The sequence below is a fragment of the Neopsephotus bourkii genome, unplaced genomic scaffold (genome assembly GCF_033783945.1).
Source record: "Neopsephotus bourkii isolate Nb327-2 ecotype Australia unplaced genomic scaffold, CSIRO-AGI_Nbou_v1 NB_1526, whole genome shotgun sequence".
NCBI classification, from domain to species: Eukaryota; Metazoa; Chordata; class Aves; order Psittaciformes; family Psittacidae; genus Neopsephotus; species Neopsephotus bourkii.
In genome coordinates this window covers 7,130,534-7,156,924 of record NW_026902002.1, presented here as the reverse complement: position 1 = coordinate 7,156,924, position 26,391 = coordinate 7,130,534, and the positions used below count along the sequence as shown (strand labels likewise).

The 26,391-nt window shown below is 56.9% G+C and overlaps 3 protein-coding genes across 8 annotated transcripts; 1 reads left to right on the top strand and 2 right to left on the bottom strand.

Annotated features, from left to right (window-relative positions):
• Positions 1-1,520: 1,520 nt before the first annotated feature.
• On the bottom strand, positions 1,521-13,681 carry STK36 (serine/threonine kinase 36). Of its 4 annotated transcripts, none has more exons than XM_061370215.1 (26): positions 13,287-13,681; positions 12,398-12,538; positions 11,615-11,692; positions 11,074-11,204; positions 10,577-10,826; positions 10,083-10,176; positions 9,655-9,824; positions 9,229-9,431; positions 9,023-9,149; positions 8,774-8,917; positions 8,354-8,533; positions 8,040-8,137; positions 7,576-7,681; positions 7,003-7,144; positions 6,638-6,765; positions 5,951-6,055; positions 5,618-5,716; positions 5,310-5,404; positions 4,943-5,006; positions 4,657-4,767; positions 4,431-4,505; positions 3,833-4,004; positions 3,277-3,424; positions 2,895-3,054; positions 1,882-2,628; positions 1,521-1,804 (listed from the first exon to the last, which is right to left on the bottom strand). In XM_061370215.1, exons 1-26 carry the CDS (start codon positions 13,368-13,370, stop codon positions 1,613-1,615), a joined length of 4,044 nt encoding a protein of 1,347 aa, XP_061226199.1. In that variant the 5' UTR covers positions 13,371-13,681; the 3' UTR covers positions 1,521-1,612. The 4 variants fall into 4 exon arrangements, with proteins under 4 accessions (XP_061226199.1, XP_061226200.1, XP_061226201.1 ...); XM_061370216.1 differs by having other exon boundaries at positions 8,040-8,134; XM_061370217.1 differs by lacking the exons at positions 11,074-11,204; positions 13,287-13,681 and having other exon boundaries at positions 12,398-12,535.
• Positions 13,682-13,770: 89 nt separating this feature from the next.
• RNF25 (ring finger protein 25) lies at positions 13,771-20,555 on the top strand. 2 transcript variants are annotated; one of them, XM_061370197.1, is made up of 10 exons: positions 13,772-13,914; positions 14,007-14,081; positions 14,155-14,257; positions 14,357-14,424; positions 14,983-15,052; positions 15,168-15,239; positions 15,929-16,069; positions 16,552-16,641; positions 17,348-17,482; positions 17,598-20,555. In XM_061370197.1, exons 1-10 carry the CDS (start codon positions 13,877-13,879, stop codon positions 18,306-18,308), a joined length of 1,503 nt encoding a protein of 500 aa, XP_061226181.1. In that variant the 5' UTR covers positions 13,772-13,876; the 3' UTR covers positions 18,309-20,555. The 2 variants fall into 2 exon arrangements, with proteins under 2 accessions (XP_061226182.1, XP_061226181.1); XM_061370198.1 differs by lacking the exon at positions 15,168-15,239 and having other exon boundaries at positions 13,771-13,914.
• A 1,171-nt stretch (positions 20,556-21,726) lies between these two features.
• On the bottom strand, positions 21,727-26,370 carry LOC133221365 (mitochondrial chaperone BCS1). 2 transcript variants are annotated; one of them, XM_061370200.1, is made up of 8 exons: positions 26,268-26,370; positions 25,237-25,616; positions 24,827-24,966; positions 24,520-24,714; positions 24,082-24,145; positions 23,549-23,718; positions 22,994-23,111; positions 21,727-22,364 (listed from the first exon to the last, which is right to left on the bottom strand). In XM_061370200.1, the coding sequence occupies exons 2-8, from the start codon at positions 25,554-25,556 to the stop codon at positions 22,112-22,114; spliced, it is 1,260 nt and encodes a 419-aa protein (XP_061226184.1). In that variant the 5' UTR covers positions 25,557-25,616; positions 26,268-26,370; the 3' UTR covers positions 21,727-22,111. The 2 variants fall into 2 exon arrangements, with proteins under 2 accessions (XP_061226184.1, XP_061226183.1); XM_061370199.1 differs by lacking the exon at positions 24,520-24,714.
• Positions 26,371-26,391: the final 21 nt, after the last annotated feature.

The window sequence follows — 26,391 nt, the reverse complement described above, 5'->3', positions numbered from 1 at the left end:
GTGTTCTCTTTGCAATGCAATACCTGCTATGCTGAAGAGGGCCCCAGGCACGACTGAAGAGATGGAGGGGATGAGTTGTCATCCACAAAGTTTGCCTAATACAAGCTTAAGGAATGCAGCAAGAGAGCAATACAAAGACAAATAAGCACCACTATCTGTCGGGTACAACCACTAAGAGTCAAGGAAAAATTGAGATAAAACTGTAATCAGGCCAACAATTACTGATAGTTCCCCCAAATTGCCCAGGAGCCCCCAGACATCACATGCCTCTCAGTGAGGAACACACAGCAACCAGAAAGAGAAGCCATGTTTCAGGGAGTCATGTAGGGAGGGTTTTGATGTGGAGCTGTGGGCCTGAACTCCACGTCCTATGAGATACCCACAACCTGGCCCAGCAGGGAGACAGGAGGCTGGCACAGCACTGCAGGCCTCCACTCCTGCACTACTCATTCCCAGACCAGACCCTGGAGACACTCAGGGAACACTCCAGGCTTGTCTCAACTCTTCCAGCAGCTTTGCCATTCCCCTTTTGGAGCCACCAGCTCCTTTCTACAACGCCTAAGCAGCCAAGCCAGGGCCCTGGTGGAAGGATTAGCAGACAGGCTGCCCCAGCACCCACTCAGGTCCTAATCCAACCCAGCTCCATCCTCGCTGCTGTTCCAAGGGAGAGGTTCGCTAGGGCGGTGGCTCACAGGGGACTCAGGTCTTCCTCCTCCCTGCTCTCACCCGGGGAACACGCTGTTTCTCATTTCTTCAGGTGAAAGTCTTTTGAGGCCAAAGGCAATACCGAGGCACTCCGCCCTGCCCCAAGAGCGCTGGCCAGGCCTACGGCCCCCGGCCCATCGCGCCGCAGAGCATCTCTGGGCAGCTCCCCAGCCCCACAGGGCCCAGGCCGGCACACCCCGAGGGAACACAGGGTAAGGCCACGGCGAACCCCCGCGGAAGGCCTGGGGCTAGGCATGGTACCAGACATGGTACCACCCCGGGGCCTGGGCACGGAGGGGCCACACCGAGGCGGGGCTGGGAAGGCAGCGGCCGGGACCCGAGGGCCCAGACGCCGGTGGGGACTCTGTGGAAGCCAGGCTGGGGAGCACGCACACCGCAGAGGGGGGAAAGAGGCCCCCTCCCTGGAGGGCTGGCACACACGGGCCCGCCCCTCCCGTACTCACCGCCCGCGCCCCCGACCCCGGCGCTCCCCGCACGGCCGCCGTTACCATAGGGATCCGGGGCGGCGCCGCCACGTGACTACACCTCCCGGCAGCCCCCGCGGGAGGCGCGGTAGCGGGCCGCACCTCACGGTGCACGGCGCCCCCTAGCAGCGCGGCGGGGAGCGAGCCTGGGCTCCGGTGCCCGCCACAGTGGGAAGAGCCCGGGTTTAAAGAGCACAGCTCCGGTGGCCGGACAGGGCCCGGGAGGCCGCTTAGAGAGAGGCGGTTTGTTGAAGTCTACAGGCACTTTTCCACGGAGAGGGCCCTGTAAAGTGGGCCGGGTAGGACAGCCCCACAAGTGGCACCCACGGGCGGTCGGGACTGGAGCCAGGAGGAGGAGGAAGGAAGGAGCGTTTGTCCCATCCCGCCGAAGGCCGCGTCAGGCCGAGCCCAGGTGCCAGCCCTCACCGTGAGTGCGGCACTGCTGCCCTGCCGGGATCGAGGGGTCCAGAGGGGCGGTGCGCAGCGGCCAAGAGGCAGAGGAGCTTCTTGCAGTGCCGGGCGGAAGGCAGCCGGGGGCAGCCACCAGCAGCGAGCCGCAAGTTGCCGCTGGCCAGCGCGGCCAGCTTTTCAGGGGCTCCCAGGGACAGCAGCACCTGCGGAGCAGAGAGATGGACAATCACCCACCAGCCGGGACCCTTGTCCCTGCAGCACCGGGGTCCCCATGCGGTACCTGCTGGGTCCCGGGGTGCTGGCTGAGGGTCCGCAGTGCAGCCAGGGCTCCCTCCCGCACGCTGTCCCGGGGGTCCCGGCAGGCCACCTCCAGCAGGATGTGTGGGGCCTGACTCTCCAGCAGCAGCTGCCCCAGCTCTTCCCAGCGCTGGCCCAGGTTGCCCAGGGCTGAGGCCGCGTTGCAGCATGTCCTAGCCTGCACGTCACTCAGTAGCCGCGTCAGCCAGGGCACGGCTCGGCCCAGGGCCCCGGCTGGGCAGCACGGGTGGTAGGCAGCATTGCCCACGGCAAAGCTGGCCGCCCTGCGCACACTCTCCTCTGGGTCAGCCAGGCACCCTAACAGGCTGTCCAGCAAACCAGGGTGGCTCTGCAGCACCTGGGAAAAGCCGTGGCTGTGTCGGAGCAGGTTGCCCAGCAGGTTGCAGGTTTTGGCCCGTATTAGGTGGTGCTGGTGACCAAGCAGGTGGGTCAGTGGCTGGTCAGCCACATCCGAGCCCCTTAGAATCCTCTGGAGAAAGGGCAGGTGCTCCGGGTAGGCCCGTGCCACATGGGTCAAGAGAGATAGGAGGTCAGTTGTGAGTGTGAGGCTGTCTGAAAACAAGGCAGACGTCAAGAAGGCAGCAACGTGCTCTGAAGCAGCAGCTTCCCTCACCAGCTGGTCTATGACCTCCTCATCAGACACAACAAGGTGGCACAAGAGGCTCATGGGGAGCTCAGTGTATGAGAAGGGCAGATGGCAAGAGCACACCTAAGGAGAAAGGAGACAGCAGCGCTGAGTGCGCTGTCCTCATAAGCGGGCCAAGTCCAGCAACCACTGAAGGTGGCCAGCAGATCAGCACAGAGCTCAGCTGCTGGCCAAGCTGCTCTGAGGCTGCATGGCACCTATGTGACATCCCTGTGTGCACAGGAACTGCCAGCATGGTGTGAAATGGTGCCATGCATCAGGGGCTGCAGTGTGGAGAGGTGGCTCCACAGTGTGTGTGGGGGAATAGAAACACAGGACCAAGAGGGTACCTGCAGCAGCTGGGCTGGTATCTGAGAGTCTCTCACAGCCTCTGTGACCAGTGCTAAGGTGTCTCCATCCACTTCCAGGGCAAAAGGGAAACAGAGGAGCTGGCAGGCCTTGATCACCACAGCTGGGACGAGCTCAGGGTCCCCATCCTCCCCTGCTTGCCTGAATGTGTTACGAGAGAGAGGGCTTAATATGCAGGTGAACAGAAAAACATCAGGGCAAGAGCCAGAGAGCATTCCCCATGCCAGGCACTAAAGAGAGACTCTGCAGCTAATCTGTGCCCTGCAAGCTCCAGGTCAGGAACCTCCCCACCCTCTGCGTGCTTGTGTCCAAGCCCTGTTCTGCGGCTCAGCTCTGCCCACTCCAGCCCTCCCCACAACTCACGTCTGTGCCAGGCATGTCAGGAAGCCAGGGGACAGCAGCCTCTTCAGTGTCACCATGAGGACACCATGGGATGGGGTGAGCTGCATCAGGCACCAATGGGACTCACGAGTGAAGACAAAGAGGGCCAGGCTAAGGAAGAGCAGGGTGCCTGCAGGGGAAACAGCACAACAGAGGGGCAAAACCAGAGAAGGCTGAAAAGTCCCCTCTTTTTGTCTGCCTGTACTTCCTCAAGGCTGCTTCAGGGGTGCTTCAATGCTTCCCTGCCAAAAACCAGACCAGTCTCCATCCAGTGATCACACCTGCCAGGGTGAACATTCCCTGCAGCACAGTATTTCTTGTTCCCCCACAGCCAGCTCAGCTGAGCCACTGCTGACTGGGCATAGCACAGGCCTGGGCAGCCCTCTCTCCACAGAGGGTAACAGCAATCCTCAGGAAAAGCCCCCTAAGCCCTCTGGTCTTAGGGATCAGATGTGGATGGGGAGATACAGGGGCAAGTCTGATGGCAGGATGTGAAGCAGGGTCCAGGGCAGAAGCCCTGCTATCCTGCAGCTCTTACCTTGAGGGGAGAGGAGGTTCCAGTCTGGCTCTGCTGTGGGGTGACCTGCCCCTATGGACTCTCTCTCCAGCGCTGCCTGGTTGCTGCCCGCACAAAGCACCACAGCAACACATTGCCACACCACAGTCCACAGCTCTGAGGCAGCAAAGCCCTGCTCCATGGCCATGTCCTCCTAGACGTGGGGAGGCAGATGTCAGAGGGCTTTACAGTCCCTATGGCTCCCCAGGGTTCTGGTCCCTGGCTCTGCCAGCCCCATGTTCCTGGGAAGGTCAGGCCTGGACAGACACAGCCCAGGGGAGGAGAGGGGGCAGGCAGCTGGCCGCCCTCCTGTGCCTGCTGATGGTGCCAGTCCCAAGGCATTCCTACCCTCTCCCACTCCAGTGTGCCCATGAATCACCTCTTCCTGCCTGTCACTGTCCCACCAGCACTCCAGAACGCCACAGATAACCCAGGCAACTTTCTTGGTGTTACTCAGCTCAGCCAAAGCTGGCCAGCTCCCTGGTTTGCCTCAGCCTCTGTTACAGATCCACATTCAGGCCTTTTTGCTATCACACCTTTTAGCAGAGACCAGGCAAAGGGAGATTTAGCAGACTGGTACCTGGGCAAGGAGCTTCAGCAGGAGGAAAAAGAACCCATCATAGAGACCAGCAGCCATTGGTGGGGGGAGTTGCAGCTGCAAGAGAGAGCAGGAGCAAGCTAGAGCTAGCTGCTGGGTCCGAGGGCAGCAGCGCCATACATGCAACACTGTGAGTCTGTCTTTGTCACCCCACTTCCACAGCAGGGTGACAGCACAGCTCCCCTGCTCCTCTGTCACTATCCCATACCTCAGCAGGTGCTGTCAGCGCATTTGTCACCACCAGTAGGATCTCTTTTCCTCTGAGCTCCAAGGCAACCCCATGCTGACTGAGCTGTGTCAGGAGGAATGCTGCAGCACCCTGTGGGACAGGGATTGCTCAGCACCCTTGGGACTTTCCCATCTACCCGCTCAGGTGCTGACGTTTTATCCCTCAGCCCCATTCAACCCTGAGTGAAAGCAACAGCAAGACCCAAATGGGACATAGGGCTCTGAAGGACTCTCGGGGACTGCTCTGGCAGGGTGTCCAGACTCACCACAAGGGAGACGACAGGAGACTGGGTGATGTGATCCACAGCCAGGGTAACCACCTCCTCAAGCCTGGAACACAGGGACCAGGAGAGAAGCCCTGTGTCCCCACACCTTCACATCCCACAGAGCAGCAGCATCCAAATACCCCCAAGGCTGGAAAGCAGCCACCTTGCAGGAGTGAGACCTGGTTCACAGCACCTCCTTTCACACTGGGGCTTCACCACTTTCCCAGCACCCACCCACACTGCTGGTGTGTCCAGATCACCGGGATCAGTGGGAGCAGAAACCCAGCTCTGGGCAGGGAGTGGGACAGAGGACTGTTCAGGGCAGGGCACGTTCCTCTCCCACCCATGAGTGAAAGTGTGTGCTTACCTGGGAGGGGAGACCTGGAGCTGCAGGGTGAGCAGGGCCAGCAGGTATAGAGAGGCCTCACAGGCTGGCCTCCGGGCCACCTCTGCCATGGGGACCTGCCAAGGGAGCAGGAGTCACAGGGGGACAGCAAGGCGGCAAGGAGAGGAGGGGATGTTTCCAGACCCTGAAGGAGAACTGCACTTTCCAGACTAGGCTCCCCCAGACTCTTCTCCCCACACATTCCCCAGCTTTGTCTGAGCAGTCCTCAAAGGAATGAGTCCTCCTTGCCCACACTCCTGCCCTGCCACTGGCACTGTGCTCAGTCCTACCTCGCCCTTTGAGAGCTGCATGAGGGAACGCCACAGTCGCTGGCTTCTTCCCAGGTGCTGGCACAGGCTCAGGCTGACATGGCAGCCAGCATAGAGGATCTGCAAGGCAGAGGGGCAAGATGCATATCAACCCCTGGGGACAGGGATACAGTGATCAGGCCCATCCCAGTCACACCCCATGGCTACCATGGGTTCATTTACTCAATAACTGACACCAGGGAGGTAGGGGTCACTGGGGGCTGAGCCCACAGTTCCCCCTTCGCCATGCTCCTAAGCCCAGTCCAAAGGTCCAGGACCTCTGGGCACAGCCAGACAAATGGACAGGGCCTTTACCTTCAGCACATTCAAGGAGCAGCTTGGGTGCTCCAGTCTCCCAAGCAGTCTCCCAAGCTGTCGGCTCTCTTCCTTCATCAGCTTTTCAGCTACCTGCTGAGCAACCTGCAGAAATCAGCCTAGTTTGCACCCTGGGCATCTGAAGCACTGCACAAACTTAAGGAGTTTAATGCTAGCAACAAGTTAACAAAAGAAGGCACCTGCTTCCTGCATGTTGTGTGCATTCACAGAGATGCCTATCTGCTATAACCCAGCATGGCTTTGATGTACAGTTGCAGAGATGCACCAGGTAAGATTCCTCCTCTGCTCCCCTCTCCATTAACTCAGAGTTGAGTTAAAGGATCAAATGTAAATCTGTAGTTTCCTTTTCCCCTATCACTGTCCCATCAATTCCAGACTTCCTGCAGTTCATATCACTGTCATTTAAGAATTCTCCATGTTTTCTCTGCATTGCCTACTTCTTTATGTAGCCCATCCCACGGTTCAGATTGTAAGTGTGAGTCTCTTCATTGATTTAGGAATCCTTAGACTCCTAAAGATCTGCTATTGGATGGGGAGGAGCATCCTGCAAATGCCAGCCCTGCAGCCACCAAAGCCAGAGTATCACAGCTCTCTGCTCTAACACAGAAAAATAGCTCCTCTGGGAAAGGGGACCACTCCTCACCCTGCAAAGAAAACTGGCCTGACCTGCTGCTTGGCTTCCCGACAGCTGTTCCTCTCCAATGGAATGCTGCAGGCAGCAGCCAGTGCAGCCATGAACAGGTCTGCCAGACGTGGACTCTGGTCATGGGCTGACTTGGCCTCCACTGCTGAACCTGCACAGGGACAGAGCGTAGGGTTAGGGATGCAGGATGAGTTTGGAGAACAACAGAGGAAAAGCCAGGCTTGTGACATGAGGGGGATGAGATCTGGGATTGAGGGAGAGCAGAAGAGAGACCTGGTTAGCAGCAGTTCATCCATCTCCTTTGGCCAACAGTACTGCAATAGCAGTCAGTGCTCTGAGGGAGCCCAAAGACAGGAAGGAGAATGTGGGGTGTTGCTGTCACTGCTACCTCGCAGAGCAGGCTGCTCTGAGATGGATCCCTGAAGGAGTCTGTTCAGCAGGAGTTGGTGATGATCTCGCAGGCTGGCATAAAAGCCAGCAGATACAGAGTGGTATGTCGCATCCAGGCTCTCACAGAGCAGGGTGAAGCACTGGGGGAGACACAGGGGTTGCCATCACTGCAAACTGAGGGTGGTTGGAGAGAGAAGGACAAAGGGGGAGGAGACTATGGGGGAGCAACAGAGATGGGAGAAGGACTCATGCTGGACCTTTGCAGACCACTAAGTGTCCTCTCCAGCCAGGTTACTGTGTGGAAGCCACACGCACATGCAAGCTGGCTGAAAGGGGTACACAAGGAGGTACAGAGCCAGGGAATCTGCCCTCTCAGAGACCTCCTTTAGGTATATGATCCCAAAAAAAAAACCCTAGTAGGCAAGACAGTGTGCCCTGACAAAGAATGCACCAGACCCCACTGCTGGGAGCAGAGCCCTCAGCCTGCAGCCCCCTTCCACACACACCCTGAGCCCCACAGCTTCTGTCTCTGTGAGAGGTGCCAGGAGAAGGGAGACAGTGGCATGCTTACCAGGAGGCTTTGCTGGCAGAGTCTCATCTCACTGTCAGCTGGGTCAGCCAGCAGCTCTGGCAGCAGGGATAGGAAGCAGGCAGCACTCTCCTGGAAGGCCTGCAGGCTTGGGAGAGGCAGCCAGGCCAGAGGAGAGCACAGAAACATGGCCCCTGGCTGTTAGGACAGGATCTGACCAGCCCATATGGCCCTGGCTAATGGAGCAGGCAGCATACACTAGCACTGTGAGCTGATGTCAGTAGTCAGCACAACTGGACTCCAGTCAGCTGAGCCTTCCCCTTAATTAGCCCCACTCAAGCAAAGCACTCCTCTGTAAGCACAGCAATACAGCACGAAGAACTTGGTGCACAGTGGTCCTCTAAGGAGACAGCTCCAGCCACGGTGTATGAACACCACCCCTCTGCCTACTGCTGGGTCCCCAGAGTGGCCACAAGAGACCTCAGAGCACAAAGGGTTGTCCCTACCTGTCCTTTTGCCCACTCTCCTCTGGACTGCATTCACTGCTGAAATACACTGTGGTCACCATGATGAGGTCTGTCAGCACTGTGATACACCAGGGCTGCTGCAGGATCCAGAAAAAAAAACAGCAAGTGAGGATTGTCCGCTGGCCATCCCAACACCACCACAGCAGGATCCTTCCCTGCCAGGACCTCTCACTTCTTAAGGGTGCCTGGAAGAGGCACTGGTCCTGTGAGCCAGCTCCATCAGGGCACAAGGGCCTCCTCAGCACCCTGCAGGGCTGGAAGAAGCTCAGATTTCTCAGGAGTCTTACACTCACCTGCTTGGTGTTACCACTCTCTAGGATCTGCTTGGCTAGATGCAGCAGGGAGAGAGGCACATTCAGCTTTTGGCAGAAGTGGTCCAGCAGCTCAGAGTCACACCGGGTAGCCAGGAGGTTGCCTATGACACGCAGCACAGGACGGAGATGGGAGGCTCCCTCCAGCATCCCATCCAGCACCTGGACACAAAGAAGCTTATGGTCAGTCGCAGTTTTGACTGTCAGCCATGGCAGCCCTTCAACCCATTTAGGCAGGAGACAGCAGAGGAGCAGATGGGAAGTTAAGTGCCTCCAGCTCCTGGAGAAGCAGAGGATCTTCTTGCTGGCTGGACTGAGCACTCTCCCAGTGTTCCTGACCCAATCCTGGGGAAGAAGGCAGCATCCATGTCCCCAGTCATGGATGGGCCACACACCACTCACCTGCTGAGCACAGTCTGCCAGGCGGGCCTGGATACGGTGCTGGAAGGCTGGGTCTCTCAAGAGACTCAGTGGTATTCTCAGCTGCATGGCTGACGGCTCGGTGGTCTCGATCAGATGCTGCCACTCCTCATCACTCCCCAGCTCCTGATCACGGAGAGAGGACTGGTGCCACAGACCCTGCCTGCCTCAGGGTGTCTGTTCCAGCCCCTGGGGACTGGGCCCTGCTGTCCTCACAAGACATCACCTTACCTCACTCTCCAGGTCCACGGCCTCAATGCTGCGCCTGCCCCGGGCCTCTGCCCTGCCAGCACAAGGCTGTGAAAGGACACCTGCTCCAGGAAACTCCCGGTCATAGTCTCGAGTGATGCTGTGCTCCCTAGCCAAGGAAACAGCACAGTCAGCGAATGACCCTGCCTTGCCCTCTTCCTCCTGTCCCAGCCTTAGCCCTCCCTCACCATGGGTTGGGAGGAGGCTCCTCCAGTTCCCACTCTGCCATGATGCTCTTTCCTCGTAGGACATCAGGTGTCTTCTCATTAGAGGCAGCCAGTGGGTCCCTCTGTCCAAGGGCTGCCTTCCTTGGGGCTGCTCTGGCTCTATGCCCTGCACATAGGCCCTTGCCTTGGGCCTTTGTTGATGCATCACCTGCCTGCAGCTGTCCCTGGGTGACAGCACAGCAGTTTGGTCAGGGCAGGGTTACTCAGTCAGCCAGGTGAGTCCCCTAGAGCCCACCACCCCGAGGACCTCACATCTTGCGTTGTATGTGGCTGATACCCCAGCCTGACCCAGGTACCGTCTATCTTTTTCACCCAGGTCCCATTTCAGTAGCCCTCCTTCACCCTGACTGTGGGACAGAGCCAGAGGAATCCCATGCTTATCTCTACCTTTTTCTGTGCCTCCTCAGCCATCTTCTGTCGGGCCTTTCTCAGGATCTTGGACTGGCCACTCCTGGGAGCCACAGAATGGGCTTGCTGCTCCTTTAGGGCCTGCAGCTCTGGAGACAGCTTAGTGGTGAAGGGATTTGAGATTCCATGCTCTTCTGTGTCATCAATCACTGGGAAGGCGAGGGGAGAACTTCAGCAGCAGTTCTCCCTTGGCACACAGGGAGAGTGATCTGCTTTGAGATTCCCCTGGGATTCTCCTTGGATCTTAAAGGACCCAGAGCAAGCCCAGGGCACGAGCTAGGGGCCAGTGCTTGAAGAAAGCTGAGAGGAGTGAGGCAAATACCAAGGCAGTAAAAATAGCAGGGCATCCTTCGAGCAGGAAGAAAAAAAAAGGACCTAGCCAGTGCAGGAAAAGAGCTGGTACTCACCAGTAACCCATCCAGCAATGAAGGGGTGAGAGAGCAGCTCTGGCCACGACAGGCGGTGGCGCGGGTCCTTCATTAGCAGTCCCTGCAGGAAGCTCTACAGCGCAGCACAGCACAGGATCAATGCCACGTGCTCAGCACCCACCAGTGAGCACAGGGTACGCACCAGTCTGCCCCACTAAGGGCTCAAAGCAGGCCTGTGTTCCCTGCCTGGCTCTGGGAAAGGAGTGGGGGGCTCTAGTGCTTAGGGCAGATGGAAAGACACTTCTCTTCCCAATCCAGTAAATCACTCCTCTGCTGTCAACCCATTTCCCACCTTATGGACAGCAGGGATAAGGGTCCCCCTCCCAGGAGGCCCCTCTCTCATCCCTTCTCTGTGTTTTGAAATCCATCTTAGGGGACGTAAAACCTAAGAGTGACCCACCAGGGCAGCATGGGAGACCAAAGCTGCTACTGCATTAAGGGATCTCACTCCGCAGGCAGGGCCTTCCCCTTACCTTGAAGTCTGGGCTCATGGCCACAGGCCATTTGACAGGGTCATTGACAATGAGGCTGACAAGCTGGAAGATGCTGCTGGTGTAGAAGGGAGGAGTGCCCACAAACAGCTCATACAGGATGCAGCCCACAGACCACAGGTCCGCTGTGTGGTCGTACGGCCGCTCCTCCACCAGCTCAGGGGACATGTACAGTGGGGTGCCCTTGATGGAGGTCAGCACCATGGTATGGATGCTCATGGCACGGGCAAACCTGCTCAGATCAAAGCATAAATGGCTGGTTCAGTCTGAAACATCCACTGCAGTTCCCAGGGAGAACCCTATGAGTTCACCAACACCCTTCCCCTCTGAAATCCAAAATACCCCATCCCTGCTCAACCTCTAAATATGTACAGAATCCAGGTCCCCTTCCACACACTCCTTCCTCCTCTACAGCACACAGGACACCCCTTGACTGCCCTAAGGCCAAGTGTTCCCCTCAAGCTGGCCCCAGCACCCACCCAAAGTCACAGAGCTTGACAACGCCGTCTTTGCCCAGGAGGATGTTCTGGGGTTTCATGTCGCGGTGCAGGATGCGGTGGGAGTGCAGGTAGTAGAGAGCAGATACCAGTTGGGCAGCTATAGTCTGGACCTGTTGGAGACATGGGAGCCTCATCCTGTTTCCCATGATGCCACCAGTTTGCAAAAACACGGGGTCCCTTATGGCCTGGCTCCCCCAGTATCCCCACTTCTACCCTTGCCCTGTTTGGAGCCAGAACCAGCCCAAGTTGTGGGGCCGCGGTTCCTTGGAGCAGGCTGATGGCTGAAGCAGCAGCCTCGTGCTGTGACCCTTGATGAGTGAATAGGGAAACTGAGGTCCCTGCTGGACCACAATGTCCCCCAGTGCAACTTGGCCCCCTCCTCACCCCCTTCAGCAGCTCTGCCAGGTAAAGCCCCTGAGGCACTCCTGTCCCAGAGCAGAGATCCACTGCCTGCAGGCAGACAAATCCTTCTCTCTCCATCCTGCAGCAAACACTGCATGGCCAGCCCTGTGACAGTCACCTGGTCCTCAGGCAAAGTCCTGTCATCCTCCAGGATCTGGAAGAGCTCGCCCTCTGCATAGTCAGTCACCACCACCACCTGGAGAGAAGAGCAGTGTGGTCAGATCAGGAACTCACCTAGCTACATCCCCACCATGCCCTGGGGACCAGGACACAGCAGGGTAGGAAAACTGAGGGATATGCTGGAGTGTCACCATGCACAGCCTGTCAGCTTGGGCTGGGATCTGGGATGGGAGAGAGCACCCACAGCTGCACCACAGCAAGGGCCTGGCACTCAGAGGCCGTGTGGCTGTCCTTATCTAGGACAGCCAGCAGAAACCAGGGAAGAGGAAAGGACAAGCTAAGCCCAGAGTGGTACTTCTGATCCAGGTGGGCAGAATCATTCCCTTGAGTTTGTTTTGATTCTGCTGCCCAATTACTATATTTCATACCCCCATGTCCCATAGCACAGTCTTCAGTCCCTTTCTTACACCCTCTCCATGAGGGTTTAAAATAGTGAAGTCAGTCTTCAAAGAGACAGATGAGGTGATCAGAGTTACCCTCACCCTGTGATCCCAAACCACCCCTCTTACACTACACACCCCTGCCCAGCTCCTTCATCTCTTAGTGCACCCCACACAGCCCAGATAGGTGCTGACTCCACATGCACCACATACTGAAAAACACTGACCAGGCCCTGGAAGGGTGTCACCAGCATCTCCCAAGAAGGACATCCCTATAGCAGCAGGGGGAAGCCCTCGTCCCCTGTCAAGCAAAAGCATCTGCCCAGAGTAATCCCCTTCACCTCCTTGTCAGTCTCAAAGCTGTCAAGCATCTGGATGATGTTGGGGTGATGGAGGCCTCTCATGATCTCGATCTCCCGCTGCAGGTTCTTCAGCTCCTTCTCAGACCGCCCCACCTTGGGGATGAACTTCAAGGCCACCACCTTTCAAAGAGGCAAAGCTGGGATCAGACCATGCCCTTGCCCACCCTGGCAGGGGCCTCGTGTCTCCCAAACAAGACTCAGCATTTCCCAGCTGAGCACACCAAACAAAATGGTTGTTCACTGGAGCCAGGGCTCTCCCCATGCCCTTGCACATCAATGCAGGTCTCAGTACTATGCACGCTGGCATTTAAAGCAAAGAAAACTAATCAGTGAGCACAATCAAAACTAGTATTGCCAGAAACATAGGACAGGAGCTACAGATACTGGTGGACAGCCAGCCTGACGTGATTATTGCCCTTTATTTGAAACTTCTTAGATCACACTGTAGTAACATGGCCAGAAAGACATCAACAGGCTGGAGCAGTTATAGCAGAGGCCATCAGGATTGGCAAGGGGATAAAGCACACAGGAGAATGACACAGGGATTACAAACTGAAACAGGGGAGCTTCATTTTGATATAAGTAAAATCTATACACCGTGAGTATAGCCAAGCACTGGCTGTGGGGTGTTTGTCCTTGAGGTTTCACTGAATTTAGTGCTGGCCCTGCTTTGAGCAAGGAGTGGACTGAGGACTCCTGAGGTCCCCTGAACCTGGATGACTGTGCCACTAGGAGGCGGCCAGGGAGGTCAGCGCAAACCGAACGAGTGCCGAGTCCCGAAGGCCTGGCAGAGCGTGGAACCCACAGCCACCAGAAACCAGCCCTCAGTGCCAGCACCGGCCCTCTCCCCCGACGCCTCTCTCCTCACCTGGGCGCTGTGCTTCCGGCGCCCCTTGTACACGCGCCCAAAGGAGCCTTCGCCGATCATTTCCAGGACATGGTACTTCTCCATAGCGGGCGATCGGACAGGGAGCCGCCGAGCTGCAGAAGCAGAGCGGCAGGTGAGGATGAGCGCCGTGCCTTCTCCCCGCTCCTCTCGCCCCCCGCCACCGGCCGCCGTGAGGCACCAGCGCCAGCTGCAAGGGGCAGTGCCAGCGCACGGCAGGCAGGGCTCCACCCCCTACGAGCCCAATCCCAAGGGCCGGGGCCTCCCCTCGCAGCGGGGCTTCATCCTGGGCGCGGTCCCAGGGCGTGTGTCCGCAGGGCTCTGACCCGGCTTCCACTCCAACTGCACTCCCCACGGCAGGAAGAGACCCAGGCCCCGGGTGGAGGCTCCCGGTGGAGCCCCGCGGGTCGGGTGGACCGGACCGGACCTACCCTGCCCTCGCCTCGCCTCACCCCGCCCCCGCCGCGACCCAACCCGGCTCCTCCCGCCCCAGCCGCCGCCTGGCGTCTCCTAGCAACCCCTTCTCGCGCCTGCGCTCTCGCTGAGGTTCCGGTTCCGGGGCGTGCCGCAAGATGGCGGCGGCCGGTGAGGAGACGGAGGCAACGGACTGGTAACTCACACATACACCCCACCCCCAGTACCGCTGCCCCGCAGCCCCATTCCACCGGGGCCGGGGGCCTTACTCTCGCCCGCTCCCCGTAGGGCGCTGCCGCCGGAGGTGGAGGTACTGGAGTCCATCTACCTGGAGGAGCTGCGGGTGGTGCGCGGGCAAGGCAGGTACGTACCGCTGCCCACGTGTCTCGTCCTACACGCCCCGGGCCGCCGCCCCTCACCTCGGCCTGCCCCGCAGGTGCGAGGCCTGGGAACTCAGCATCACCCTGCACCCCGCCACGGCGCAGGACCAGGACTCCCAGTACGTCTGTTTCACACTGGTGCTCGCTGTGCCCCCACAGGTAGGCTGCGTCCTCCCCGCCCCAGCGTTCCCTTCCCCCCGCCCCGTCCCTTTCGCCTTTCTTGTTGTGCTCTGGGTGTTTCTCTGTTTTTTTTCCTAGTATCCCAATAAAGCTCCAGAAATCTCAATCAAGAACCCGCGGGGTCTGTCAGATGAGCAAATTCAAAAGTGAGTGCCGGAGGGTGGGGAGAGGGTGATCCTTCCCTCTGGAGGTCCGGGAGGCAGAATGGTAGAAAAGCCTTCTCTCAAATTCACATGGTTCCCTGTGGCCGATGAACACCTGGATACAGGTCCCTAAATCCCCGGGATCTGAAGCTATTGGTCTTACTTTGACAGAGACAGGACTAAGCTGGGTTCTTGGGCAGCCCATTGTTGCCTTTGTGCTCCTGCCCTTGGTGCAGCAGAGCATTTGCAAGGACTGCCATCAGATGAAGGAAGTCCAAGATTCACTAAAAAAGAATGGTGTTGGCTGAGCTGGAGCCAAGGTAGCCAGCAAATCTGTTCTTGCAAGTCCTGTGAGGACAAAGGCCTCCTGAGCCCCAGCTTCTGGGGAGCCGGAAGAACATGAATAAGTGTGTGCATGTGTGCCTGTCCCATGGTGCAGGCAAAGCCTAAAGGCCAGCGGTCTGTTTCTTCCTATTGTCATCATGGCAGGGTGACAGGTACACGGGACAGTGAAAAGGTATAGCTAAACTTATGTTAAGCATTTCTGCTGCTTTGCTGTAGGATCTCCCAGACCCTCAGAAGCATTGCTGAAGCTAAGCTGGGGACAGAGGTGCTCTATGAACTGATTGAGGTGAGAGTTGGGGAAGACTGATACAGACGCTGGTACCCGACTGCCAAAGGGGTGCAACAGCCCTGAGCCCATGGGCAGGCCAGTGGGTAAAATGTTTTCCTTAATGCTTCCACAGAAGGGGAAGGAAATTCTTACTGACAACAACATTCCTCATGGTCAGTGTGTCATCTGCCTCTATGGATTCCAGGTACGCATGTGTCTCCTGGCCCTGCAGGCTGGCTGGGAAGTGAGGCAGGAGAATGGAGAGCCGAGAGCTCAAAGCTTGAGATACTGACTAGGGTGTGCCTCAACAGCCCCATGCTCCCTGGTCTGTAGGTGAGCCTGCTGAGCTTAAACATTCCTGAGGTGATACACAGTACTCTCCCCGTCAGCCTGAAAATGACCATATACAGAAACAGGGCACAGGGGCATCAAGTGATGCCAGGGTGTCTCTAAAGGATTGGGTAGGGGCTGGGTATAGTTGCTGGTGCATCTCGGCTTCCCTGTGTTGGTTAAATCTCACCTGGAGTTCAGCACACAGGCAGTCAGAAGGGACTGGAACACATCTGTGCAGGTGCTGAGGTCTGTGGGACCAGGGAGCTTGCCTAGGAAGAACACATTAGGTGGGAAGATTACTGCTTACACAGGAACACGTGCAGAGAAATCAGTCACCAAAACTTTGCATCTTGACATTAGGAGTGTTTCTCACACTCAGAACAGGAGGCAGTGTCATAGTAGGGCTTGAGAAAGTAGAGATGAAGCCCAGCAGTGATGTTATGTAGCTCTGCCAGCAGCTGCCTTAGTTCCCCATTGCCAGCCCATTGCTGATGTGGGAGTGAAAACCTACCTCATCCCTTTGCTCAGAAAGCCTTTAAAGCTGCCCTTTGTTCTCTACAGGAGAGAGAAGCCTTCACAAAGACCCAGTGCTACCACTACTTCCACTCCCACTGCCTGGCCCGCTATGCCCAGCACATGGAGGAAGAGATTCTTATGCAGCAGGAGGAGAGAGAACAGCACCTGGCACTATCCCCCAAACAGGTACCAGGCCCTGGGCTCCCTCCCCTCGCACCTGCACAGGCCCTCATGACATATCCATCATCCCCTTCATTATGTGGAGCAATCGCTGCATCATCAGTGCTGTGCCCATGCTGAGAATCAGAATGGAGATTAGATCAAGTGATCTCCAAGGGCCCTTTCCAACCAACATTGCCCTATGAGCTTTTAGTACTTTAGCAGCTGGTTTATTGTATCTCTGGGTCAGGGTCTGCTGTGTGAGGGGCAGGGAAGTCACATCTTTGGACTCCTGGAAACGGAGTTGGAAGAGAAAGCTCCTTTCCTAATCTTTGAACTGCAGGGTTTTGCACCAGGATAAAAATGATTACCTGTATTGGGGGGTGATAAAACCTGCCCAAGCAGGCATTGGAATGGTGTGTCAGGTCTCACTGCGAGGCTGGGAGTATTGGGCAGTGCTTGAGCTGGGTTGCAACCAGGGTTTGGTATCACCTCTTGCCTCCCTGCAGGAAGTCTGTGTGCAATGCCCTGTGTGCCGGGAGACCCTAATCTATGATCTCAGTGCTCTGAAGGCAGCACCACCACCACAGCACCCACTGGTAAGAGATGGGGCTCACGTGCCCACTTCAGCTGGGGCATTATAACAGAAGAATGAATGCACGCTGTTAGGTCCTTCTAGATGGCCCATCCAAAGGACAGTTCACAAAACCTCGCAGGGTGCCTTCTGTCTCTTAGATGTGTCCCCAGAGGGCATGTTTGGTTGTATCGCCCCGAGTCTTGAGCAGATGTGCTGGGGGAGAGGTGATTCTGCCATGGACAATGTCCCTGTATTCACTGGGACATAATCAGGTTTGGGAGAGTGACCTTGTAGCTGCTCTGTATCTTGTCCCACAGCAGGACATCCCAAGGCAGTCACTGCATGAACAGTGGGTCTGCACCAGCGTGCTCTACCACTGTCTAAGAATCCTAGCTAAGAATAGCTCTACTGCTGTTCCTAGAATTCTAGAATGGTTTGGGTTGGAAGGGACCTTAAAGACCATCTAGGTCTTTGGGCAGGGGCATCTACTAGACCAGGTGGCTCAAAGCCCCATCCAACCTGGGCTTAATTTCCCTAAAGACACAAACAAAACCCCTTAATTTGGAACCAGAGCACATGCAAGTTATGCCAACAGCTATGCCAGTGTATGCAGATTTCACCTGCAATCAAAGGAGGGTTTGGGGAGTTGCTTTTGGTACTGCCAGCTGCTGATCCATGCTGGTCCATATGGAGAGAACCCTTAGCCTGCCTTGCTTTCTGTCGTTCAGGAGCCATACAGGCCTGATGCCAAGACACTACAGCATCAGGAAGAACTGCGCTTAATTTTCAAGAGACAGCAAGAGAAAGGGGGCATCATTGATCCTGAAGCAGAGAGGAACCGTTACTTCATTAGCCTCCAGACGGTATGGCACTGGGGCTGAGAGCTGGCAAGGGGGGTCCTGGACTGTACAGCCGAGCACTGTCCTGTGCTGTGGGACTTCCCTCTCCCTTTCTTCATTGCTGGTTTCTTTCTTTCAGCCTCCAGCTGCTGTTAATGCAGGCCAAGCAGGTGCTGCCCCTGAGCTGCCAGTGAGTACAAGCACTGTGGATGTGCCCCAGCCACCCAGCGAAGCCTCGGCTCCAGAGCCAGCCAGGGTACCAGAGGGCAGGGCAGAACCCAGGCAGCCTGAGAAGCCTGCTGTGCTCAGAGAGCAACAAAGTAAGAAGGGGAGGCACAGAGGGGAGAGGCCAGGCCCCAGAGGCCAGGGGAGGCAGTCATGCAGTGCTGTGCAGGAGCCAGCAGAAGAAGCAGGTCATTTGCTCCATGGCTCTAGGGGGCCCAGGAGCTTCAGCCACAGACCAGAGCGGCGACCTAGTGGGAAGCACAGCCAGGAGTTAACAAAGCCTCACAGCAGAAGCAGGGCTGCTGCCTTGGCTGAAAGAAAGGAATTGTGCCCTGAAGGTCCCTCACCAGTAACAGAGGCAGTGGACTTGAAAGAGGAGCACTGTGATGTGGAGAAATGGACCCCAGAGGAGAGGACCGAGGCCCCGGCCAGGGAGAAGAAACTGGTGTTCGACCACAGAGCAGCTCCCAGCCGGCAGGGCCACCACAGGTCCTGGGACTGTGGGAGGTGGGAGAGGTCCAGAGCCCAGGAGCATGGTTCCTACCCCAGAGTGCCAAGAGGACAAGGGACGTTCAGGCCCAGTGGACGACAAGAAGCCCATCTTGAGAAGGAGAGTGGCTCCTAGCAGGAGTGGTGAGGAACTGGGGCGGGGGCGGGGGTGGTATTTCTGGGAAGAACAGTGAAGTTTTGGTGGAGCAGTAGCAAGCAGATGCTATACCCCTTGGGAGAGGGAGGAGGCAGTTAGCATATGGTACAGCTTGGGACAGGCAGTGTCCCTAGGATATGTGCAGAGTGAAGCATCCTGGCATGAGCTGTCACCAGCATTGGAGAAGCTGAATCCTGACAAATCGTGTCAGCGTTGGTCTTGGGAGGACCCAGGGGACAGAGGAAGCCTTGACTAGGGACGTGCAGCCATTAGCCCTGTATGTGAGCTGTCAAGAAACAGGCATACCTACAGAGCAAGTGCACTGAGCTCAGCACAGTGCCACAGCAGAGCCAGAGTTGTGGCAGGACCTTCCCTGGAAGGCAGCGTCCCAGCAAAGCTGCAGTGGTGCCAAGTGATGAGGCTGTGCCAGGGCAGCAGCCTGGAGCTCAGCTTGCTGTATCCCCCCTTCCTTCCTAAAGCACCTTCTGAACTGCTGTCCCCTGGGGATAGTATCACTTCTCCTGCAGCCCTGACTGCTGTTCAGCTGCTTTTGTGCAGGCAGAAGCTGATGGGAGAGATCTGGGAAGAGCCCTCTGCTTTGCAGCCTCTCTGTTGGGATGCCCCTTTAATGCCAGGCTGCTCTTGAAGCTCACCATAGTTTATAGTGAAGACATGCCACAACGTTTTGGATACTCTTACCCACCTTCATCTTCAAGCTGACCCTGCTTCAAAGAAATGGGGATTTGCTGTTTAAACTAACTTGGTGCACCTACTTCTGCTGCACAGCTTTCAGCAGTGTCCTACTCCAGAGCTGTGACGGGCAATCCCAAGCCTCTGAAGTGGGATACTGCCATTAAATTAATTCGTTGCTTCTTTTCCAGAGCCTGCTCCCTTTGTTTTCCCTGTCCTCTCTCCCTCCTGGTCTTTGCTGTTCAGAGCAAAGGTGTGATCCCTGGTGTTGCTCACTGCCCTCCCTGCCACCCACACCTGGGGCCAGGGCAGGGACCTTCCCCTGGCACTCCTGGGTGGATGGAGGTCTCCATGGTCCCTGCTTTGCCCAGCTCGCTGTAAGCTCTCTGGCTCACAGTACTGATTCCTTCACGCTTGTTTGTGCCTTGTGCCCCCACCACTCTTGGCCATACGTGGATTGTTACCGTCTTCCTCCTCCTGATGAGTGCAAAAGTGGCCATGCTGAGTGCAAAAGTGGATGTGCCAGAGCTTTGGGTGAGATCCCTGGGAAACCAAGGGCTGATGCCAGCTGGGAGGGCATTTGTGCTGCATCTGCCTGGCTGATCCTTTGGCACATAAAGGGTGCACAATGGGATCCTTGAATGGGTCTTCCTCACCCTGCCCTGTTCTCCACACCTGGCCTTGTCCTTGTGCTGCTGCTCAAGAACCTTCTGTGCTTAAATTTCCAACACTGGCCTCTCTTCAATCCTGATGCTCTGAAGCATTACTTTTTCATTCCCCTCCTTGTCCTGAGCCTACCCTACCTGTCCTGGGCTTGGGGATCTCAGCACCAGATGTTACACCCTGCTGGAAACAAGGACTGAGCCCTTGCTCCTCGAAGAGAGCCTTGATTTTGCTTCAGTGCTCACTCTGTCCTTGTTTCACCTGGGTTCTGGGTGAGTGGCCTGTCCACACTTGGGTGAAAAGGTACCAACCTTATCTGATGTTGGTACTTGTGCTGCTGCCTCCTGCCTTCACCTGTGAAGATGCTGTGCTCCAACACAGGTGTACTGGAAGAAACATGGAAGATCTCTGCCGTTTGCTGAAACTCCTTGGCTTCTTCAAGTAAGCCAGCCTTACTCTCAGCAGGAAAGCTGCTGGCCCCAGTGTTTGGAGCGTGGGAATTCTGCCTTGGAACTCAGAGTGAACAAGAACTTTGGTAACTTCAGTCAAATGCCAGAGGGGAGAGGTTTTTTTCCCTCGGATTTAGGAAGGGCTCTCACCTTTTTGACTCGCTGCTGTCAGCCTGGAGCAGAGGACAGTTTGCAACAGTGCATGGAAATGGATTTGGGATAAACAAACCTCTGGGTCAGGTCAGAGGGGAGGAATGGAGCCTGCACCCTGCCCTGGGGCTCCCTGCTTGGTGTCCACCTGTGTCACCCACCTACCTCACGGGGCTGTTGTGGGACTTTGCTGCCAAAAGCACTTGGGCTGGGCAGAAGCGCACCAGTGGCATCTGTAGCATTACCACTATTAAAAGCAAGCAGAGTGAAAAGATGTTGTGTGTGCTCTTGCATAGTGGCATTGTGCCTGTCTGGCTCTCCTCACCAGTTCCCTGTCCTCCTGAACCACCATGAGGCATTCACCAGGCACTCATGGGAGAGTTTTGATGGAAGAGGCTGGATCCAAGCAATTGGCCTCCTTGGGACAGCCGAGCACAGGGTTTGAGATGCCAGCACCAGCCCCCTGCTCCAGGAGCCACTCAGGGTCACTAAAGAGATACACATGCACACACACCCAGTGCTCACAACATAAGCCTTTCACTTGTAGAAGTATCTGTCTTAAGTAGGGTTGCATCAAAGCAGTGCCTGCTTGTGATGAACTTCAGCCAGGTGCCATCACCTGGGTCCCTTTTTGTCCCCACATGTTCTCAGCTTTGCCCTTGACCCCACAGGGCAGAGCCAAGAGTTGGAGTGAGCAGCAATGCAGCAGTTTGGGCTTAGCCTGGAATCAGCTTCACCTGCCCCACCAAGCTCACACAGCCCCCAGAGTGAGAACATGAACACAGGGCTGGCTCTGGGGAAGCTGATTTCGGGACTCTGAAACAGGGTCAGGCTGTTTTGTTCTGTTGGGTCAGCATGCACACCCCAGCTCCATGGCGCTGAAAGGAATCACAGGACCTGCCTGCTCCTCGACTGCACTTCAGGCACCTGTGGCTCTACCTGCCCATCCAGGACCTTTGTTCCTAGCAGAAAGAGAGCCCAGTGAGAGGGAAAAGGCTGTGAGCCTGCCAGCAGTGGGATAAATTCCTCCTACAGCCACGTGGGGCTTCTCCTCCTTGAAGTAGTAGCAACCTCCAACAGGGATTTCTGCACCTTGCACAGGGCTAGCTGAGCTGCAGAAATTCATGTTGGGGTAAACATCAAGCTCTTGGGAAGATACTATGTAACCAGAGTCTCATCTGCCCCCACACGCAGGGGGGCAGTAGCTCCAAGGCCCCATATTTCCTCTAGCAGGGGCGAGAGTCATGCCCACCCAGGAGCGATGTCCAAGCCAATCCACGACTTGGCATCATAACCCAGCAGGGCAGGAGCTGTGCCACCAGCCTGCAGCCCAAGGGACGGTGAGCTGCTTTTTTCTGAAACACTCTGGATTTGCAGTACTGGCTGTGCCAGGCCCTGGTCAGGAGGGCTCTGGACCAGCAGCTGGGGCAACCAAGAGGAGAAGGGACCAGAGAGCCAAGAGCCATGTTGTGCACTTCACAAAGGATATTCACAAACCAGTGAAGACTTGTTCCATAAAAGGCCAGCAGCTCTTTAGCAGTGCAGCACTCCAATGTCCTGCCCTAAGGAATACCCCCTGGGGGCACCCCCAGGCTGCTCTGCAACCAAGCAGATTCACATCCAGGAGCCCTGGCAGTTTATGGCAGGTTTCCTCTCCCTGCTGCAAGGCTGGCAGCTCTGCCTCTCATGTTTTAATAAAAAGCCAAGGCCCTGGATGGGTAGAGGTGAACAGAGACCTGGCCTGCATGGCTCCGCAGCTTCATGGCATCCCAGGACAGTCACATCCTTGTCCCAGTCCTTTCAGCGTGGCAGGGGAAAGCTGGCCCCTGATCACAGCAGGATGGAGCGTATGTTTGAAATGGCTCCTTCAGGGTCCATCTTGTAGAGCATGAAGTGGCCCTGCACCTGAGCAGCGCTGATCTGTTTGGAGGCCTCCAGTGCCTGCTCCGCAAAGCGCTGGGCCACAGCCAGCGGCTGCTCAGGGTAGAAGCGCTGGAACATGCAGGTGAGCTGCCACTGGGAGCAATGGCCCACGTACTGCTTGAGATCCACGCGACCAGGCCGCACCAGCGCTGGGTCCAGCCTGCCAAGAGATACAGGTGCCTTGAGAACCTCAGCAAAGGGTCTCTGCACAGTAAGCACAGCCCATGTCCCATCTGCAAGGTGCTCTGCTCTGTGAGATGGTAAAGGTGGGGACAGGTTTGTCCCTGGAGTCCCAAGGGGGAAAATCAACCCAAAAGAAGTGAGTGAGCTGAGGAAGGGCTGGCTCCTCAGGAAGAGGGCAAACATGCCCCAGGAAATAACTTTGCCCATCTCTGTCCTATGAAAAACCTCTCAACAACCCTCTAAGCCAGCTCAGTCCAGACCGAGCCAAGCACACATCTGGCCAGGTGCTGTGAGCCTGGACTGCATCCTGCCCACCCAATGGGCTGCACGCAGGGCCAGTGTTTCACTCACAGCATGGTCACAACCCCAAAACCTACTGACAGGTACTGCTCCTGAAGAGCACAACCACGGTCTGGACAGCAAGGAAGCATCTGAAGCTCCAGCAAAAGGGATCCTGATTAGCAATCAAGGGATTTGCATCCCAAGGGAGGATTCAGGAAACCTGAACCCCCAGTCCTCATGTGAAGACACAAATAGCTCTCTGTAAAGCCCAGCCAGGTTTCTCTGTGCTACCCTTCCTGTTTCCTGCCAGAGGGCAGCTCTGACCTGTCCACATAGTTGGTGGTCATGAAGACAATCCTGGCCTCTGTGGAGGCCACACCATCCAGTGCGTTGAGGAGCCCGCTGAAGGTCAGGTGCCCCATGCCTTGGTACGCAGTCGGGTCTGTAGGGACAGAGGTGTCTGAGATCACATCCATTGGACACCAACCCCACACAGCCTTGTGGACCACCTCCCTATCACCTGAGGCTTAAGACAAGCTCCTTGCTCTCTCCTTGCCCTGAGGCTGACCCCTTGCCTCCCCTGCCCACCTGAACCCATGAGAACCCAGAAAGAGAATGAGGGGGAAAGCCACCTCCTTTCTCCTGCTGAAAATAGCTGAGAAGGAGTAATGTCTTTGCCTGATAAAGAACCCGCATTTCCTTTTATATAGCCTAGCCAAAACTGGGAGTGGTCCAGCTCAGGCCTTGAGGCCCCAGAGCAGAGTAGCTGGTGCAGCAGAGTAGCCGGTGCAGCAGAGTAGCCCAGAGTCCAACCCATTCCCTGGCACAGCTGGCAAACCTCCCTCCCGCTGCTGGCCCAAGAATGGGAGCACCACTCACTCTCAGCAGCAAGGTCCCGGCTGATGAAGGCAGCATCCACGTCCTCCAGCAGGATGATGCTCTGCTGTGGTGCCACGCTCAGGAGGTGATTGAGCCGGTCATCAGAGAGGCTGCGGTCACTGAGGCTCAGCAGGCAGATACTGTACTGCAGCTCCCCGGCCAGGGCTGTGCTGGGAAGGACCCAAACCACAGGGGTGAATCATAGCAAGAAAGCCCAGAGCGGAGGAAGAACCAGACCTCCCTGCCCAGCAGCAGGAGAGAGGGCAGAGGCATCCTCTCCCAGCAGGGATCAGATACGGGGGGTATGTGGGAGCCCCTGCTCAGCCCCCTGGTGCCACAACAGCGCTGTGCCAAGCAAGGGTGTGAAGGGCTTGTCAACCTCAACCTGTCACAGTGCCAGCAACACAAACACCTACACCAAGCACCACGAAGGAGCACAGACCTCTCCTGCATTTCAAACCCACCAGAGACTGCTGTGTCTCAGAGCAGGCAGCTGGAAGGAAAACTCCCATTAGCCAGCCAGTAATACTCACATGAAGCTGCTTTTCCCGCAGCCAGGAGGACCATACAGCAGGTAGCCTCTTCGGTAGGGAATCCCTAGGAAGACAGGGTCCTTTTAGGAATCAGCTGGGTTGCTCTGAGCATGCTCCCCCAGAGCTGTGGGCCTGTGCTGAGCACACACAGAAGATACAGCAGGGGAAGGCAAGCAGCAGAGAAAAAACCTCTCTGCAGCTATTTCCAGAGAGGACCACGGGCATCCTGTCCCACCACACAGCAGTGTCGCAGGTGGTGAACTCCGTGGCTTACCGTGGTTTCCAGGACTGGATTGAGCTAAGGGGAGTTTGTCCCTCTGCAGCCCCAGGCCTGGGCTCACTTTTTTGCAGGATGTGCCCAAGGTGTCACCCCACACCCATGGCTGCAGAGAAGGCATAAGGAGCCATGATAGTGAGGACACCACACCAGAACCTTGCCTCTGTCGCTGTACCACTTAGGGTTGCTGATGAACTCCTTCACGTCCTGGACCAGCCTCTCTGACACACCTTCCTCCAGCACCACAGAGCTGAGGGGCCGGCGGCGGCGGGGGAAACCAAACTGCCGCCACTCTGCCCCCATGGCTGTGTACATGACCGTCTTTCCCTCCTGCTCCTGTAGCGCCAGCTCCCGGGCTGCAGAGAGAGCAGAGGGGACAGCTGGCAGGGAAAGATCTCCCGTAGAGCCCTGTGTGTCTCCAGGGAACAGGCTGTTCCCAGCAGGACCTCATGCAGCTCCCCTACAGACCTTCCTGAAGGATATTGAAGAAGATCTCACGGTTGGTGCCCAGCGCAGTGAAGGTCACAGACTCCCAGGGGGTGCCCGTGTTCAGGTCGATCATCTGCTTCTCCCGGTTGCGCTCAATGCGGATCCACTTCTTGCGATACCTAGGGCAGCAAGACATAGTTGGGGACAGTGGCCCAGCACCACTCACTGCACCCAGCGCGGTGCATGCATCAAGAACATTCATCTCAGGTAAAGAAATAACCTCACAGTGGTGAATACAGGTTCCTCTCACCACTCTCAATCTCTAGCTCTAATCCAGACCCAAGGAGGACATAGGATCCTCTCTGCTGCCTTCACAGAACCCTCAGGTTGGACTTGCCTTGCCAAAATGAAGGTCAATCCCCAGAGTGCTTTCCCCTGCCCTCCCTTACCAGATGAAATGGTCCCCAGGGCTAGGCACGAAGTCGAATTTGGTGCTGACACGCCCGCTTTCATGCTGCAGGTATGATGTCTCCACGCTGAGGTGCTGTGTGTGCTTGGCATGGTGGGAGATCCAGTTCAGCAGCCAGTGGTAGCTCTTATCACTGCTGGGCACCTCCAAGGTGATCATATAATGGCGCCTGAAAGCCACCAGCCCAAACTGGGCCCCTTTACGGGCAAATGCCAGAGCTGTGCCCACCCCCACAAGGCCGAACCCAGCCCCAAAGTATGGGTTGTCCTTCAGGGCTAAGACAAAGTCAGAAAAGGGCATTGTGGGAAGTGAAGTGGTTCCTGTTCCACAGCATCTGCTCTCTGTGCTCCAGAGACAAACCTGTGTGGGAAGAGAAGGATGGAATGGCAGCAGGAGACACAACTGATCTCCCGCAGTTCCCTGGCTGCAGGCCACTGGGTGAGACAGGCAGGAGAGCTGGAGGTTCTCAAACAAGCACAGGGGCATCTCTTGCTTCTTCAGCCATAACAGCAACCCCAGAGTTCTATGTGATTTTATTCTTTAAGCAGCTAGAAATCATGAGCACTGACATTATTTAAGGTTTATTGTTTTAAAAAGATGAAATACATCCCCAGGCTGAGTCCAGAGCCTGTCCTTTGTTGCTGGCAAGGGGCACATGGCTGTGGTGGAAGCAGCACCTCCATGTCTGGATAAAGGGCTCCCACTGTATGCTGAGGAGGCTGGAAGCTTCCCTAGCTCCCTCAGCAGGGATCTATCAGACGCAGGAGGTGAACGGGAGCCTCCCCTGACGGGCACACGGACACGCTCTGCTCCCCCAAGCAGGATCCCACAGCGTGGGCTCCGTCCCCAGCCACGGGCCCATGCCAGGGTCCTCCTACCGCAGATGGGCCTTCTCCCCGCAGCCCCTGCGAGACACCAGCCCTCCACCGGCCCTCCTCCACACCAACAGCCCAGACCCACCCGCTCCCCTCACCCCATCGCTACGGCTCCCCTGGCCCCGCCGCCCCTCACCTCCCCGCAGCGCCGCTCTGGCCCGCGCCGTGCCGCTCTCTATGGCCCCGGCCCTCACTTCCGCTCAGCGCCGCTTCCGCCCGGCTGCCGGCTCCAGCGGCGCAGAGTGGAGTCGGGCGGGCAG

Excerpts from the sequence above, each read along its gene's own strand:
- RNF25 (XM_061370197.1), top strand. The coding sequence starts at position 13,877 with ATGGCGGCGGCCGGTGAGGAGACGGAGGCAACGGACTG. Across the intron at positions 16,070-16,551 it reads TGGCACTATCCCCCAAACAG|GAAGTCTGTGTGCAATGCCC; the intron begins GTACCAGGCCCT and ends GCCTCCCTGCAG. Across the intron at positions 16,642-17,347 it reads CACCACCACAGCACCCACTG|GAGCCATACAGGCCTGATGC; the intron begins GTAAGAGATGGG and ends TCTGTCGTTCAG.
- LOC133221365 (XM_061370200.1), bottom strand. The coding sequence starts at position 25,556 with ATGCCCTTTTCTGACTTTGTCTTAGCCCTGAAGGACAACCCATACTTT. Across the intron at positions 24,146-24,519 it reads TAAGTGGTACAGCGACAGAG|GGATTCCCTACCGAAGAGGC; the intron begins GCAAGGTTCTGG and ends CTGTCTTCCTAG. Across the intron at positions 23,719-24,081 it reads TGCGGGAAAAGCAGCTTCAT|CACAGCCCTGGCCGGGGAGC; the intron begins GTGAGTATTACT and ends GGTCCTTCCCAG.
- STK36 (XM_061370215.1), bottom strand. The coding sequence starts at position 13,370 with ATGGAGAAGTACCATGTCCTGGAAATGATCGGCGAAGGCTCCTTTGGG. Across the intron at positions 10,177-10,576 it reads CCATGAGCCCAGACTTCAAG|AGCTTCCTGCAGGGACTGCT; the intron begins GTAAGGGGAAGG and ends GCTGCGCTGTAG. Across the intron at positions 5,405-5,617 it reads TGCAGCTCTCAAAGGGCGAG|GTCCCCATGGCAGAGGTGGC; the intron begins GTAGGACTGAGC and ends CTCCCTTGGCAG.